Here is an 18,609-nt window from a genome sequence, read left to right on the forward strand (position 1 = left end):
TCATCAATAAACATAATGAAAAATATGGGTCAACGAGACTCCCCTGGCGGATGCCTTTGGTAATCACGAAAGTAGCCGTCTCCACTCCATGCAATCTCACATTTGCCTTCAATTTGGAGTACCAATTGTATAAAACTAACCGATGGCACAGTGGAATTCGTGGTAAAAGTTTATGAAATAGCCCTGCATGCCAGACTCGATCAAAACATTTTTCTGCATCGAGGCTGCAGGTAAAAACTGGACACCCTTTTGTATTAAAATATGTTGCGACATAAGGATTCCCTGAAACCAAATTGTGTATTGCCGCAATTGTCAACCTTAGGAATTAGTAAAAGTTCGAACATCTTGGAATAAGTGGTACTTATGGTAATTGGAGGATAGTTAGCACATAATGTTAGGGTTTAAATTAGGCTTTTTAAAAATAGGAACAATAGTGCCTATGCGCTTAGAGATAATTTCCCGAGTTTCATATAAAGTGACAGAGCAGTGCCCTAAGCAGTGTTCACTTTGCAAACTATTTTGAAGAGGCCACATTGAGGATCAACTTCTTTCACTAGCATCTTTCCCTTGCATTGCATTCCGCGAGGGGCACTGCATTACGAGCTGGTGCTAGAGCTTACCGGCAATAACATACGGTGTTGGGTACGACTCAGTGGAGTTACTGTAAAGTTTGCGATAAGCGGTCGTGGCGCGAAACCGGCAATACAGAAGATCTATGAATGTTCATGTTATGGGCCGGTATTTGAATGCACTGGAATAACCAGGCCGAGTGCGTAAAACTAGGGGTACTGGCTATTCACCTTTTGTAAATAAAAATCGATAAGGTAATGAAGTTAGTGTCACGTAATTTTAAAGGGAAAAATTTTAAAGCCCTACTGTATGTCATGCGACTCTTCGTGAAGTACATGTATTGTACCATGAATCTGAAGAAAGTAATCTGTGTTTTTTGCCTCCTGGCACACTTGGCCTTTTCTATGGAAAACGGAGGTGACGCTGTTGGTGATGCTGATCCTGAACCTGAGGATGATGATGAAGTTTTTGCCGCGGCACAATATCCTCGCCGCCATAGGTCATACTCAATTCAAGAAAAAAATCGTCTAATCGATGATTACCAAAATGAAAACATCAGGGTTCCTCGCGGCGTGACTGCGACAGAGTTTGCAAGAGCTCACAACATCCCTGCAACAACTATGCGCCGATGGCTTAACGAGGAAGATCTCCGAGATAGACATCGGGTAGCCACGACAAGGCAGAGCCACATGCAGAGACAAAGAGAGAGAGGGATTGGTGAGTGTTACCTTCGATTAAAATGCCAAAACTAGTCTCTCACAGAGGAGTGTGGTTATGTAAAATTTAGAATTCGGAAGCATTATTTTTTTTTGGAAAATTAGTACTCTTTATTCTTTCAGCGTATTGGCCCGAGGTGGACAGACACGTACGAGAGTGGGCAGAGACTAGGCGGTAGCAGGGAGTACCCGGTGAAGACTTGGTGGAGAAGGGACAACGGTTTTTCAATCAATAGTGGGCAGAGCTTCCAGCAGCGCGGCAGCAAGAGTACCGGGATAGTAGGCCTCAACTGGTTGAGTTCAGAGCAAGCAAAGGATGGCTGAGCGGATTTTTAACAAGAAATGGCTTTAGCTTCAGGAAGCAATGCAAAGGTTCGCAAACAATACCAGAAAACGCTGGGCAACTTGTGGCGAATTTTAGGGATGACGTAGCTCAGAATGTTGAGGAAAATGGAATCAACCTAGTCGTGAACATGGATGAAACTTTTGCACTTTGGGATATGGCACCCCAGTACACGTACGATGTCAAGGGCAGGAAGCAAATTGACGTGCGAACTTCTCGCGGCAATTCTAAATTAGGTTGCACCGTAACACTTGGAATTACGTTCGATGGCAGAAAAATGACAGCAAGTGTCATTTTTAAGGGTCTCGTCGCAGATGGCGACGAAATTCAAAATTTGAGGGAAAACGCTCCTGAAAATGTACAAGTTAGCGGATCTGAAACGGGCTGGGCGAGTTGGCAGACTATTCTTTCTTGGGTCAACGTATGCCTTCTTCCTTTTACAGGTGACGCCTTCCCATTTCTCTTGATATGGGACATGTTCCCCGCTCACCGAAATGCACAAATCCGCCAGGAAATTGAAGATGCCCCCGGTTTCATTGAGATGATACCGGGGAGGTGCACACCTTTAGTGCAACCACTGGACACGACGATTATCAGATCTTTCAAAAGTAATCTCCGCAAAAGGTGGAAAGCGTGGAAGATTGAGCATAACGATGAGCGAGGGAATTCCCCTCCCATAACAAGGGGTGAAGTGTTAAGTTTGATTGGCGAATCTTGGGCCCGGATAACCGCCGAGGCAATTCACACCGCCTGGCGAGCATGTGGCCTGCTTCAGGCTGATGAACCCGTCCCTGAACACGTAGACCAGGACATTGTACACTTTGATGACCATGATGACCATGATGACGAGGACAATGATCTGCATTTTCTCGACGACGAAGAGCTGTAGTACCCATTCTTTCGAATAAAGAGCGCCTTGTTATGAACTACTCGTTCGTTTCCATTGAACTTGTAGGCCTAGAGGTTCATGTCACAGTGTGCCTCATAGTGTACTAACCTGGAATGTAAACGGCCCTGAACATGTGTTATTATTGATTTTCCATATTGCCGGTGTGACAGCGGATATAGTCCCCCTGGAGTCATAGTCCGGTAGCATTGTATTTGATCAATTAAGCAGCATGATCTATTGTACCGCTAACCCTAACCAAAACATTTAGCAATGCGAGCTATTGTTACACGGACTATCAGCCCTAGGACTACTATCCCTTGCACACCGGTTTCGCGCCACGACCGCTTTAATCGCAAACTTTACAGTATTTTTACTTAATGTATGCACATTGGCTGAAAGCCGTTTGTAAAGCCACATTCTTTGAGGGGATTTCCGATTTTTTGTTAATCTATGTGTTCAACCTTTTCCTGATGACACAACTATACCGGTCGCCAGAACGATAGGAAAAAAACTACATGTATTCATTTCTGTTTCTACACATGGATTTCAATAAATTGAATTGAATTATATACTGTACGTATATTTGATAGGCAAGTTTTCCATTGTTTTATCGGTTTGGGCATCATCCACTGATTCGTGTGGCACTGACCGCAAACAATCCAGACATATCACATGGGAGGCCCTCAAATGTATATTTCTTACTGTCACAAGTCTCATTGTACCAACGTAAATTGGTCAGGCCAACTTCAGCAGATACGCTTTCGATTATCTCGTTGCTTAATGGAAAGGCTTTGAACCTCTTGTTACCGACAGAGTAGAAGGTTTGACCCTGAACCCCGGCCAAGAATAATATTCCCCCCGGCTTGAGAAGTGAGGTCACGTGTTTAACAGCACTCCTAAATGATGATTTGTCAGAACACGCCGACTCCAAACAGAGGCTGGATGTGATGACGTCGAAGGGTTCCAAGGTCAACGGAGCTGATGGGTTCTCTTGGTGAATATCACATGGTACGACCCGTTTGATTGCTTGCCGGATGTGGTCTTGTCTGAGTTTCCATTCATCGCTGAAACGAGACAACGTTTCGGTAAGGTCGACAACAGGCCAAGGTTTTTCAAGCGGTTTCCAAGAATCGAGTGGTGTAAAGAATTGATACCGAACTGGAGTTATTGGTCGTCTCGCCAAACACCGCAAGGGTGGCGCTACATGTAAAATGGAGGTCAAACCGAGGCGCCTGGAATTTACAGCAAATGAATTCATACATATCACAGTACATACTTTTTCCCTTCTAGTTTGCACACATATTCAAAGTATCGTTGCCAGTTGTGGGCATCAGGGTCACCATTCACCCATTTTATGATTTCATCCAGATTTTGAGTTGAATAATCTGAGCAGACGATCTCTGAACATCGACTTCCAGCGGAAATGACAGAATAGATACTCGGGCCAGACCCTACATCAAGGAGTCTGCTACCATCACGAATTTCTGCCGCAGCTGAAGAAAAATACACATAAATATTTCATCAATAATGCTCGTAATCATCATCGTCATTGTCGTCGTCGTCGTCATGCTATCAGGAAAGGCGTGCTGACTAACATCCTTTTTGTGGTCATTGGTATTAAAGGGGGGTCGGGTATGGGAACGACCCATTGATCATTTCAGAATTTGACCGTGAACCCCAACCCCCCCCCCCCCTCCCCAAGGCTGAAAGACTAAGGCCACTAAAATTACTCAATCGTTTGAAAACGGACATCCCATGGGCAAAACTACCTGGACACCTCTAAAAATCATGGCTACATGATGGCCGCCACACCTGGCATATTTGAAATTTTGAAGTTTTTTTAAATCAAGATGGAACTTCATCCACATGTTTGCCATAAAAACAACAACATATTAGAAGAGACTGGTTCTTACCTGTGAGCTCATGGAGCATCTCTAACAACTTGTTGATGAATCGGCTTTCCTCCCTGAAAAAATTCTCCAAATAGATTTTGGGGTCGAAATCTGTTTTGTAGTCGTCTCCAGATAATGTTGCCGTCTCAAGTGATTCGGAAGCTGGATCGTTAGCCATGATAAGAAGCAAAGGTGCAAAATGCCTAAGGGCGCAGTACTGTATGCAGCTAAACTGGTCAACGTGATCTGTTAACACTAACGTGGCACCAGGTGGTAAAATGTATAATTATATGACCTTGGGGGTCGTGAAGCCTACACATTACGTATTCCATTTAGGTTTAAATATTAACTATTTCAAATAATTTGATGCCATTTGTATACGAAATTGAAATTAGTTTATTGTAATACCTAATGGCATTTCTAGTGGAGGTTATATTAATATGCCAACGTTGATATTTGATATTTTAGTATGTAGCGTACGAACGCTACATACTAAAATATCAATAGAATAAAGAATACCGGTTACACCTTGGAGTAAACAGAAGAGAAGACGGGATATGACCTGCATTGGCTGTGGGGCCATATCAGGAAGGGGAACATGAATTTCATGACTGGATCCCAACTATTGGACATTCAGCATCACAGGCTGCAGTAGAATAAGCGGAAACTTGGATTTACCTTAGAAATTACCAACGTCCCTGATAATGCGTCCATTGCCTAGGGTAGTCGAAGAGAAAAAGCCACGTTCCCTAGTTAGTGGGCCAAATGTTACCGTTACCCCTCGGGAGTCAAACAAGTCAGGTCACCGAAAAGGACCAATCATAAAATGCCAACATTGGATGATAAGCTGGTGATAAAAAAACTTATGTTGCCATTTCATGGGGTATTGGTATGTTTGCTAACCTTGACGGCCACCAGGTTGGCTCTAGTAAATATATAACCACAAGTCTGATCTAAAATCGTATGTATCTGGGCATAGAAGGGTAAAGTTCAAATATAGAATAAACAGTGTTTCTGGACACTGTTACAATACCACAATGACAGCTATCAGCCGACAATTTGACGGCTCACCTTTAGGTTTTCCATTGTTTTATCGGTTTGCGCATCATCCACCGATTCGCATAGCAACCAAAAAATCTTTTGAGAGGCCCTCAAAGGTATATATGTACTTCTTAATGTCACTAGTCTAATTGTACCAACTTAAATTGGTCAGGCCAATTTCAGCAAGTGCACTCCCGATTATCTCGTTGCTTAATGGAAAGGCTTTCAACCTCTGTTATTGCGCGAAATTACGTCATGTAAATGCTGTTTAAAGACGATTTGTGATGCCCTTCCAACGAAGTTACTCGTTGGCCGAGGCGGTTACACTGCCATCAGTGATTCTTTTACCCGATGTCGAAAGGATTCGAATCCATCCTGGGCCGCACTCTATTTTCATTTTGAAATAAATCGAATGTGATGTTACGTCCCCCCCCCCCCAAAACAGCTTTTTAGTTATAGACTCCTCAATTCTCTGGTTCCAAACTTCATCCGTGTCTATTCTTATCATTTTCAAGGGCTATTGGTAGAGTTTGTCACCAAGTGCTGATATCTTGGAAGACCCAACAGGAAATCGTTCAGTCAGATCTTCCAGAGACACCAAGCCTTTGGTGATGTTGGCGGCCTTTCCGAGAGGCGTAGATCTTGACCTGCAGTGTGCCGATATAAGGCCACATAGGGTCACGTCCAGGTAGATGAAAATTCGTAGAAAATCGAATAATCGATGAGTCAGTAAATTGTATGAATAAGTATAAGTATTTTCAAAAATAGATAATCTGTTTTTAGTATTTTCATGAGAAACTTTGGTGAAGGTACAAGCTGAAAATAATGGACCGTGTACTCAGAACTTACATTCCTGACAAAGATTCAAAGTTTTCTGCACTTTTTGCCAAACTGAAATCGACATCTTGGGCGGAGTACTTACGTGGCCTGGAGAATAATGACACTGCTTGCCACCATGCGCCGCCACTTGTGTTATCACACTAATGCTGATCTGATAATGATTTTCACGAATGTTACGAGGCAGTTTTGGACATTGCTTTTGAAATTTTAGAAAATCCTATGGTTCTGGGTCGTGTCAGATTCCGCACTAAATATATTCCTCGTACAAGCGTGAACTATTTCGAGGTACTGTGGGATGTGAGAGACCCCTATTGGGGACTTTGTGTAACTTTATCTGCCTGCCTATCTGCTGCTTAAATTTTCCCTTTATTGCATTCGGCCAGATATTTTTGGGGAAAACATACTCCTTTGTATATCACCTCGTCTGGTATGTCATTATGCGCATTTCGCACAGGAAACTTATCTTGCACTATTAGTCAATAGTGGAAAAAACCGCAATGAATAACAGGCTATATGTAGGCCCTACGTGTACCGTATGTAGCGTACACACTATATTAATTCACGGTTTTTGACTATAACTATTTCGACTATTACTGTTGTATTGTTTTGATAATGATTCTGGCCGAAAAATTTCAGAAAGTTACCCCCTCCCCTATCTCCAAGATCAAAAGATAGCAGCGCCCCTGAAATAGGTTTAAAAAGGTATGAAAAAAGTCAAAGAGGCGATATTAATACAGGCTATCTAGCCTGCATTTGCTTCGCCCAACGGTGATAAAAAACCTCAGCCGAAAGCGGAAGCCCGATGAACACATTGAACAGGTTCCATGCGATCATTTTAGTCTACCAGTGTATAAAAGTGTAAAAACACCCTGTTTACAATGTTTCATTGGATGATGTATTAGCCTCGTTTTGACAATGGAGGATTTTGTGAAATAATCATCACTTCATCAGTTAATTTACGAGACTGCGGGTTACTGCTGGTAGCATTATAAACATGTACTTCTTACCAGGCCCTGGAGAATCACTGTCTCAAGGCTACACAACTAAACCTCAGTGAATGAATTCAGGCCACAGTCCAAAAGGGGATTCTAATTGTTTTGAGGTACGGAGCAGTTTTTGAGTTTCAAACGAATGTTGTATCCTAATGCAGCCCTCGTCTTGCTATCATTAGCATGGGCCTTGTGTCGAGAGGCAATGTAATGTTCTCGCAGTTTAGTTTGGATAGAGGTGCCCTTATCAAAGCTATTTCAGCGTTTGATCGAAAAAAGTTTGGCGTCCGCGAGAAATCAAAGCATACATGTACACACCAATTCGTTCAAACGCTGAAAAAAGAAATGCAATCACTTCGAAAACCTAAACATATCTCCTTGGGTGCAGCCTTGTTGTGCAGGAATGGAAGGTCTATGTAGTGTACTTTGGGCTAATGCAATGCGTGTGTATTGCAAAACCTACTTCTGATACGTTGCTCATGATACCACAATGACAGCTATCGGCCGACAATTTGACGGCTCACCTTACTGAATTTGCCTTCAAACAAAAAATGAATAGCAGTCCAAAAGGAGGGTATACTTCAATCACCAATCTGAATTTAATACAACAAACGCTAGAACCACAAATGAAAAAAAGTTTGAAAACCATGCATAGCCTCTTTACATTGAGGAGCTGTTAGCTGGATGTCCATCTACACTGTTCGATCCATATACGAGGACCATGTTTATAGCTGGTAGCTGAACTTCAGTGTGAGGTTCACGGTTCGCGCATCATCCACTGATTCGTGTGGCACTGACCGCAAACAATCCAGAAAAATCATTTGAGCGACCCTCGATGGCATTTTCCTTAATGTCACTAGTCTCATTGTACCATTGTAAATTGGTCAGGCCTACTTTGGCAAATGCACTTTCTATTATCTCGTTGCTCAATGGAAAGGTGTTGAACTTCTTCTTACCGACATAGTAGAACGTTTCACCCTGAACCCCGGCCATGAATAATTTTCCCCCCGGCTTGAGAAGTGAGGTCACGTGTTTAACAGCACTCCTATATGCTGATTCGTCACAACACGCTGCCTCCAAACAGAGGCTGGATGTGATCACGTCGAAGGGTTCCAAGACCAACGGAGCCAATGGGTTCTCTTGGTGAACATCACATGGTACGACCCGTTTGATTGCTTGCCGGATGTGGTCTTGTCTTAGTTTCCATTCATCGCTGAAACGAGACAACGTTTCGGTAAGGTCGACAACAGGCCATGGTTTTTCAAGCGGTTTCTAAGAGTCGAGTGATGTAAAGAATTGATACCGAACTGGAGTTATTGGTTGTCTCACCAAACACCGCAAGGTTGGCGTTACATGTAAAATGGAGACCAAAACCGAGGCGCCTAGAATTTACAGCAAATGAATTCAAACATATTACAGTACATACCTTTTCCCTTCTAGTTTGCACACATATTCAAAGTATCGTTGCCAGTTGTGGGCATCATGGTCACTATTCACCCATTTTAGGATTTCATCCAAACTTTGCGTTGCATAATCCGAGCAGATGATATCTGAACATCGACTTCCAGCGGAAATGACAGAATAGATACTCGGGCCAGACCCTACATCAAGGAGTCTGCTACCATCACGAATTTCTCCCGCAGCTGAAGAAAAATACACATATATATTTCATCAATAATGTTCGTCATCATCGTCATGGAACCCGCCGATGAACTCCATCAAAACTTTAGGTGACATCAAGTTAAGATCATTCATTAATCCACACCTTATCCGATGGTTTATATTGCCATTTTGCAATCGTCACTTCGCTTAATTGCCCTTTTCGCCTATTGCCTAATTGAACACATGTACCAGGTGCCAGACATGTTCTGCGAAACGAGAAAACTACGAAGTTGTTTTTTTAACGAAAGCTTTGACGGTGTGAAGGTCAGCATACAAGAGACAAACGATAAAATTAGGTTAATGCGCAGGCGAAAGGAGGAAGTAAAGACTGAAAGTCGCTTGATGACAATGATTGATGAAACTGCTGTCGAAAACTGGTGACGAAAAGGCTGAAGGTGGGATACAAGAATTCTTTCGTAAGGAATTGGGAGTAGGGTACATGAAGTAAACATCGACGTGGCGCACATGCAGGTACTGAATGCGGTGGCATGGTGGATCCCGGCCTATTGTGGTGTGTTTTGCTCCAGAAAAGACACATACAAAGTGAAGAGCAATACCAGAAACCTGATGATGGGATCGAAGTACCAAGTTCACGCAGAATTTCCGAAAATCGTTAACGACAGGCGCAAAATACTTTTCCAATACTTCAAGAAGGCTAAACCAGATGGTAGACGTGCAACACGAAATAGGGACGTTTTCTTATACGTCAACGGAAGGAAGTTCACGGTTGACAACATTAAAAACTGTCCGGTGAAGATAACACATGTGCGAAAATTAGCCCATGGTGACTAGGCAACGGATGATCGGCGTGTTACCCCGAACTGACCAGGAGGAGACTTTGAATCTAACCCATAGGAAGCCGAGGATCGACAGGAAACTTACGACTCTAACAACAATAGTGCGTTTTCCGAAAGGCCAACGCCTACTCCATTTTCCGACATTGTGCACAGGTAGCATTGAAAGGGTAGTTGATAAAGCTTGGAATCAGTGAAACCTTGGAATAGTCAGTACTAAACCGTGGAATCACTGTGCAAGTACCGCGTGAAATCGGGTGCGTTCCTTCCACGATTTATACCCTTCCAACTGCCAATCTCGTCCCAGCTGACTTTATTGATAGCAATTTGCCAGTAGTTCCAGAAACCACCTTTTTGTGGAGGATGACGTCATCATGGAATGCATTTGAAATGCATTGTTGTTGTTAAAAAATAAACTTATATTCATGACGGGCCGCAATTGCAAATATCTAATGATTTCTTTTCAATAAAAGCAAAAGAAAGGTTTTGTGATTGTTTTGTATTCCATACACTAAAATAAAACGTTTTTATTAGAAGAATCATTTTGTATATATAATGCTCTGATTAAGCTTGGTAGATAGGACAAACATGCACACGGGAATCACTAAAAAATGTGTCCGCTCAGAACTGGTGACATCACGTAAAGATATCTACATCCCTCGATGTGTACATGAAGATGTACGATATCACTCACAGCGAAGGAATTTGTTCACATTTTCATCTCCAAACCCGGCTAAAACCTTCGGTAATAAACCTCCATCTACGTTTTTTGTCATGTTAAAGATGAGGTACGGATAAGTGCCAGCCGATACTGCATGATGTAGTCAATCTTCTCAGTATCAACCTGTATGATTACATCGCTCCGTAGCTCAAATAGGTCTCATTAGGGAGTGTTTTTTTTATTCATGCGCCCCCCCCCCCCCCCACAGTAGTTCCTAAAATCATTGATTTCTCGGTCCTCACAGTATGTCACTTGTCAGTGTTGATTTAGCAGTTGTTTTGGCAAAGACATGTTTTTTGGAGTTTCTGAAACCTAGAGCGCTACTCAATAGGCGGCTAACAAGAAACTACGCATTTTACTGTTGTTGCCGACGTATGCGTACACTGAACTTGGGATGTGCGTCGCCCCGTGTTGAAATGCCGTCCAGTGCCAGTTGGTGCGTTTTGCGCTGATTTGTGCAAAATTCAACATATCTCAAAAGTTCAATGGTTGACCCTCGATTTTTTTTTATTTTTGTGTAGCGTAAGCAACTGTCTTTCATGGGAGAATGGTCATTGTAAGAATTATTCAGGAAGAAATGTATAATACTTGGGGGTTTTCGTGATTGTCCGGCCCAATTGGCAATATTGCCATTTGGGATGGTGAACAGAGCTAGGAGCAAATGCGACGCTTATGATTTATAACATCCTGCAGAATCAGGGGAATCAGGCGTTTCCAGTGATATACGACACAAATGGGTTGTCCTCATGCATTCACTTTGGAAACGCATTTTAAAATAGATGATACGTCCTGTTAATGGCTTAATGGGGCACGTCATCATCGCGTACATTTGGGAAAAACTCCCTAATTAGACCATAGGCCCCGTGTGGTGGCGTAGTAAGCGGAGCGCTGATTGGTCCATATTATGGGTGTGTGGTGGGCGTGTCGTGACGTGCATGCCCATATTTGGGAGAACAGTAATGTACACTGGAGCCGAGGTATGATTGGGTTGTTCTAAAATATAGATTGTTGAATCGGATATGCGACTGATTTCTAAACTACCGTCAAATTCCGATCTGATCATGTAAAAATAATCCCCAAATATTGATTCGTAACCACCTTAGGTTCCAATGGCATTATTTCATGTTTTTATGCATTTTTAGGACTGATTCCAAGGTTTATCACTGGTTCCAAGGTTTCCCTGATTCCAAGCTTTATCAACTACCCATTGAAAGAGTTTCCGTGGATTCATCCACCTTGCAACCCCCAAAAAATGCTGGATATCATTGTCATTAATTGAAAGGCGCCTTGAATGGTTGTCATTTGCAATTGAGAGAACATCCTGATGTCACGCACCTTTGGCGGAACTGTTGCGCGGTACCTCAGGAGCTCGAACAATTGGACAGGCGTTCGTGTTAGCGTTTCGGGGGCTTTGCGGAAACTCCCTTCCCCGAATTAAAGTTTTGAGTTGAAATGTGTGTGGACTGAACAACCGGTTAGAACAGGCCGATTTCTTGGACTATAAAAAGATTTTGACATTTTAGCACTCCAAAAACTAAATCAGATGAAGTTGACAGTTTCGCACCTGATACTTGTACTCAATTAGATAATGAGGGCACCGTCTCAGGCCACTTTTAGCTAAATCAACTCAATTGTTTGAAAACGAACAACCCTTAGGCAAAAGTACCTAGATCCTTCCAGAAGGACCCCTTTAGAAATCATGGCTACAAAACAGCTGCTGCGCATGGCAAATTTTGATATTTTGACTTTTTAGCTCACCTCTTAGCAGAGGTGAGCTTATCCTATACCGTGGCGTCCGTCGTCCGTCGTCGTCGTCGTCGTCGTCGTCGTCGTCGTCGTCGTCGTCGTCGTCGTCGTCCGTCGTCGTCCGTCGTCCGTTAGCAGGGCACGTTTCGTAATTGTTGGAGCTATTGAGTTGAAACTTAGTACACATGTACCCTTATGTAATGACACCTTGGAGACCAAGTTTCGGTCCGATTCGTTTCATGGTTTGGCCACCAGGGGGCCAAACGTTAAAAGTGAAAATATGCAATATCTCCCTTAATAGTAGTCGGGAAATTTTGAAAAAAATATGGTAGGTACTTCTAGCAAAGGTGCATCATATATCCTCCGGGTTTTTGATTTGACCTCCTTTTCAAGGTCACAGAGGTCAAATGGTGTAAATTGGCCGTTAGGATGTAACGATGGCACGTTTCTAAACTGCAATGACTATTGATACCAAATTTGGTACACATTTACCCCTTAGTCAGGTGATCTTAGGGACCAAAGTTTGGTCCAATATGATTCACCACTTGTCCACCAGGGGGCAAAATCCAAAAACCTTAAAAATGTGATTATTCCTTAACTTCTTGCCCGATTGCCACCAATTTGATATCATGGGTACATCTAACCACCATACAGTATATGTCACACAGGTTTTTAATTTGACCTTCTTGTCAAGGTCACAGAGGTCAAATGGCGTAAATTCGCCGTCAGGCCGTAACTATGGCACGTTTCTTAACTGTAATGACTATTGATCACAAATTAAGTACACATGTACCCCTTGGTCAGGTGATCTTAGGTACCGAAGTTTGGTGCGATCTGATTTGCCGTTTGGCCTCCAGGGAGGGGGCCAAATCCTAATCTCTTCAAAATGCCATTATTCCTAGTAATGACTTGCCCGATTGGCACCAATTTTATATCATAGGTACATCTAATTCTAACAACCATTCAATATGTCACCCGGGTCTTCTTTGATTTGACCTACTTTTCAAGGTCACAGAGGTCGAATGTATTGTAAATTGGCCATTTTGGGGAAATTGTAATTGCTTGGACCTACATCAAACCTAACACTACATGACACAATACCATGCTCTTTATCCATCTTTCCTCCACATGAGGTGAGCACAATGGCCCTGGCCATTTCATTTTAATGAACAACATGGAACTTCATGCACATGTATGCAAAACTTTTTTAAAAATAACAGACTGATTCTTACCCACGAGCTTATGAAGCATATCTAACATCTTGTCGTAGAACCGGCTTTCCTGCTTGTGATAATTCTCCAAATAGATTTTGGGGTCGAAATGAGTTTTGTAGTCGACTCCAGATAATGTTGCCGTCTCAAGTGATTCGGAAGCTGGATCGTTAGCCATGATAAGAAGCAATGGTGCAAAGTGCCTAAGGGCGCAGAAAGCAGCTAACCTCTCCGACCTGTCGTTCTGGGGTCCTGCACCAGGTTTTCTGCGTTTACAGATCGGTGCGCTTCTACGCTATTCATGCAAACACGGACGTGGTACCAGATGGTGTCCATGTAGTGGGTAGTTGTAAAACAAGAAACACAGAAACGAAACAGAAACACAGAAACGCAGAAACGAAACGCAAAAACGAAAATCAAACGGGTTTTCATAAAAGTTGGAATCAAGCGGCACGCCGATACTTTCCTTGCCCAATCCGTTGTTATTGTCGTTTAAAAGTAAAATCTGAGGTTGGTGGGTTGCGGCCAGCCGGAATGCAATAGAGTTGTTGAGGGGATACATGGAGCAACTTGGGGGGGGGGGGGGGCGGCACGATATGGGTGAAGTCTTTTGAGGTGGTGGTGTAGTACTTTGGTAGGTTCGATTCGATTCCTACAGCATGTTATTTTAAATGAAGGTTCAGAGCAACATCTTGCCTTGTAGTGTTCAATTTACATGAAGTACCAGGATCATCCTACAAATCCCGTCTGATGCAGCACTAAATGCAAGGTACGGTACCAGTACATGGGTGAATCATTTCGACGTTATGTGAGACGTGAGAGACCAATTTTGGCGACTAGAATAGAGTAAAGTGGGGGGGGGGGGGGGGGCGGGCGGGCACTAGACTTGGACTTGGAGTAACTCAATCTTGCCTGCCCAGCTACTGCCTTTAAATAGTCCCTTTAAATATCTGTTTATGTTAATGAGGTTGCAGTAGGGAAGTTCAGCCCAGTGTCGTGCACAGGCCATGGAATGTACAAAAGAACAGAACTCGCTATTCGAAGGACAACTTTCTACTTACGCCGTGTAGTACATACATGTAGTGTATTGGGGAGGTCAGTGTAAATAGAAAATAGTCCTTCGAATAGAGAGTCATGTTCTATTGTACATTCCTAGCAGGCCTATGGTCGTGTTCTGGTCATTGGTCATGCCGACTTACTGGCGGCTCATATCGATCATAAAGTCCTCATGCCCTACAGATGGTGGATTGTCAGGGGCACGATCAAGGCCGGATGCTGCCAATCTGCGCACACGTTGATGAGGCTAAAAGGGGTATTGGGAAATGAGCATTCCTCCTTCCATTCCGACTGAATACCAGTTTTAGTTACACCCGCGTTCGCGGCCACAACCATGGCAACAAGATGGAGTCTGCAGACCAGAATTCGCCACAAGACTGGTTTCTGCGTTTCGTTTCTGTGTTTCTGTGTTTCTGTTTCGTTTCTGTGTTTCTTGTTTTACAACTACCCCCATGTAGTATGCATTATGTATACTAGCATATACCCATGGAGCGGGCAAAGTTGAAAAATGTAATATACCTTAGTTAAATGGGCACGATGATTGAACTACATTAAAGATCTAACGTTGCTGAAGTTTTATTAAAGGTTAAACACGAAATGAACTGCATTTAAGGACTTATTGCTGCTATCTACATGCAACCCCCAATAGATTGATTGGAGTACGCTATTTTGCATTATGGATATGGTCGGCTGTGTCTGACATATCATGGAGGCATTGCTGTATTATCATCTATATATTATACTAGCACCTGTACGAGTTGGGACATGTCATGCAAAGTTCCTGAAACCGGGTGCAAAAGCTGTTCAATAGATTGGGCGTCATCAGATTGGAATGTGTGTCAGCCGGGTGCTCAGCTGTTGCACTGTCCTGTTTTGTGTGTTTTTTCCTGTTTTGTACAAAAATCAAAATATTTCGAAATTGAGCCGACTAAGCTACATTTTTTATCACAATTTTCTCGAGCATTGGCTATTGTGCTTCCCGTGAAAACCGGTATTTTGGAATTTACCTAAAGAAAGATTATAAAAATCGCGCTTTCTTGTGATTTGGGGGGTCTTGTTTGAAATGTTTTTAGCCTCAAGTGCTTCGAGCGAATCCTGCGCTAATTGCTGATAGACCGAGAGCCAGCTCAGTTTCAATTACACTATTGAGAACGAAAGGTTTGATGTTCTTATTACATTGAGAGTGTTTGGTGATGGTATAAAAACGATTTCTTGCATGTCACATTCCTGGTCTGAAGGTTGTGTAAACCCTTTAATACCCCCCAAGAAGCATGTTCAATTACACTTTGGAGAACAAAGCCTGAAATGTCTTTTTAAACATCTACTTTGACCACTGAATGATAAAATGTCACACAAGAAAAAAAAATCACGGGCGATGGGTACCCAAGAAGGCCCTCAATAAGGGCCCAAAAGGGTATCAATTACACTTTTGAGAACAAGTCTGCAACTCACACAAATTAATCCCACTTTATCACTGATTACAAAAATGTAACACAAGAAAATAAATGTACTGGCAGTTTTAGACAAGAAGGGTCCTTAAGGGACAAAAAGGGTCACAATTACAGTTTTAAGAACACATCTGAAATTTACAGCAATGAATCCCATGATAACACTGATGATAAATATGTAACCCAAGAAAAGATAAACTTTGGCATTTTTTATCAAGAAGGACCGCGGTAAGGGTAAAAAAAGGGTATCAATTACACTTGGAGGAACAACGCTGAAATTCAGAATAATGAATCACACGTGTCCCCTGATCATAAAAATCTAGCACAAGAAAAGGAATTTCCTGGCATATCTGAACAAGAAGGGTTCTTAATGGTCAAAGGGGTCACTGTAAAACACGAAGCTCGCTTCTTTTAATGCCTAGTACCATTCATGATAAAATGATAAGTTTTCATTTTCATTTTCTGTAAACATTTTTAGTTATTTTGTGAGTCACCAACCTGTTTTAATGGAATAGCAACAGGACCTACAGATGCCTATAATAGTAATAGGCCTACTGTTTTACTGTCCTATCTCTTAGTCCTACTTCTGATCATAAGATCAGACGTGTCAGGCCGTATCACAAGGGACGTGTCCACATCAATGCAGTGGTGAAATGCTACTGGGATGGTGTTCAAGTCAATATTTAATTTCCTTGGCATGAGGTAAATCGGAATCTGATGGAAAGTGTCGTGATCAGTTACGTAACGATGTATTTTTCGCAACACTGATTAAAAGCTGAGATAAATACAAGGTAAGGATTAGTTAAATCGAATTCTTTTGCCCGCATGCATCGACAACATGGAAGATTCATTCCAATGAACAAAAACCATTTTAGTGTTTCATAATATCGTAAAGGGATAATTGACTAAGATTATCATAGATGCCGGCTCCGTGTCGCACTTATGAATATTTTTCATTTCTCGCTATAAGAAGGGTTGTCCTACGTTAATAATATGTTCTTTCTTGCAGGAAATGCAAAAAATCCCCTTCACTTCACAAACAGAATAACAACAGTTACGCCTGACCAAGGTTTGTAGGATATTTGTTTCTGTGGCTTTCCCGTTGGATATGACGAATAAAGCTAAATGTATTTGTTTCCAAGTCGTTTTATTTTCATCCCAGTTTCATCATGTAGTTTGACAAGTATGTTGCTTTCTCCTTACAGCAGCCGCACCTGCTGCTGAGTCAGTGCCTTCAAACTTGACAAACAGAATGACAACAGTTACGTCTGACCAAGGTTTGTAGGATATTTGTTTCTGTGGTTTCCCGTTGGATATGAACAATAAAGCTAAATGTAGCTGTGGCTCGTTTTATTTTCATCCCAGTTTCATCATTTAATTAGTTTGACAAGTATGTTGTTTTTTTCCTTACAGCAGCCACACCTGCTGCTGAGTCAGTGCCTTCAAATTGTCTGATACACATTCTACCCAACGAAGCTACGAAGTTACAGAAGTGGCAAGCAGAGAAGTGGACCGTGGTTCAGCGTGCTGCGGAGGCAAGGAAGAACATGAGAAACTATCACTCCTCAAAATTTAAGGTAGTAATTGATGCGTTGCCAGAGTGTCCAGCCAATACTGATGGGTACCACAGCAAGTGCTACAAGAACTTTAGTGCGGTTGCCTCTCAGTTTCATCCTAGATCTGATGATAATGAGACTTTAGCTCCGTCCATGTGACATCGAAAAGGCTCTCCGATCCTCATCATTCAAGCAACAACTGCCACGGTTTCTGTTAAAAGCCTGGGCCGGAGAGTGGCATGCCGCCATTCTCGATGGCAGGGAACTCTATGTCGGGGCCGATTCGGAGTGCGTTCGATTTAGAGGGGTCAATGGGAAGGTAATAGCCGAGTCCATTCCACACTTGTCATGTAACCACCCAGAAGCGGACACAAGAATATGCTTGCACATGGCCGATGCTAACTCATCATTGCGAGAAGGAGACTTGGTAGTGAGAGCGACGGACACCGACATTCTTGTCATTCTTCTCCATCAATGCCACAAGATGTCCATGGATGTGTGGATGGATGTTGGTTCATCGGGTCGTGGGACGAGGCGCTTTGTGAACATCACCTCCATTGCAACGCAAGTTGGCTCCAAGGTTTGCAAGGCTCTACCAGGATTCCACTCGTACACAGGCTGCGATTACACTGCGGCTTTCATCAGGAAGGGAAAAAAGCGTCCACTTGCCATTGCTGAAAAAGATGATAGATTCTTGGAAGCATTCGCAGCGTTAGCCACAGGGCCAGTCAACGATGCCACATGCAAGGTCATTGAGGAATACACTGCCATGATGTATGGAGCAAGAAACAAGAAAATATCTCTAAACCAGCATAGACACAAGATATTTGAGAAGGCCTTTGGACCAAAGAAAGGAAAGAATCTGTTTGCCGGACTGAAGGGGTTAGATGCAAGTTGCATTCCACCGTGCGAGAATGTTGTCAGGCAGAAAATCTACAGGAGCAACTATGTTGCTATGATCTGGCATGCAGCCTGTGACAACTTGGTGCCAGACGAACCCAATCAAGGATGGGGGGGAGTGGACCCCGATGATGAGAGCTCCTACAAGATCGTGTGGTTCACATGCCAGCAGATGCCCGATAGTGCTTTACCAGATGAGACGGAGGCGGACAACAGTGATGAGGAGGGAGACATG

General features: G+C 42.8%; 2 protein-coding genes across 3 annotated transcripts in view; both read right to left on the bottom strand.

The window, feature by feature from the left end:
• Positions 1-880: 880 nt before the first annotated feature.
• The window catches only part of LOC135499893 (nicotinamide N-methyltransferase-like), a 66,375-nt gene continuing 48,646 nt past the window's right edge, over positions 881-18,609 (bottom strand). The window contains exons 1-3 of one of the 2 annotated variants that reach the window (XM_064790922.1): positions 4,432-4,646; positions 3,795-4,011; positions 881-3,582 (exon numbers count right to left, since the gene is read on the bottom strand). In XM_064790922.1, coding sequence (XP_064646992.1) covers positions 3,141-3,582; positions 3,795-4,011; positions 4,432-4,588 — 816 coding nt within the window. In that variant the 5' untranslated portion in view covers positions 4,589-4,646 and the 3' untranslated portion in view covers positions 881-3,140. Of the gene's footprint in view, positions 3,583-3,794; positions 4,012-4,431; positions 4,647-18,609 lie in introns of those variants that run through there. The other variant, XM_064790923.1, reaches the window with a different exon arrangement.
• On the bottom strand, positions 6,235-13,730 carry LOC135499607 (nicotinamide N-methyltransferase-like). The gene is made up of 3 exons (XM_064790478.1): positions 13,436-13,730; positions 8,707-8,923; positions 6,235-8,493 (listed from the first exon to the last, which is right to left on the bottom strand). Exons 1-3 carry the CDS (start codon positions 13,590-13,592, stop codon positions 8,052-8,054), a joined length of 816 nt encoding a protein of 271 aa, XP_064646548.1. The 5' UTR covers positions 13,593-13,730; the 3' UTR covers positions 6,235-8,051.

This window comes from Lineus longissimus, chromosome 15 (genome assembly GCF_910592395.1).
Source record: "Lineus longissimus chromosome 15, tnLinLong1.2, whole genome shotgun sequence".
NCBI classification, from domain to species: domain Eukaryota; kingdom Metazoa; phylum Nemertea; class Pilidiophora; order Heteronemertea; family Lineidae; genus Lineus; species Lineus longissimus.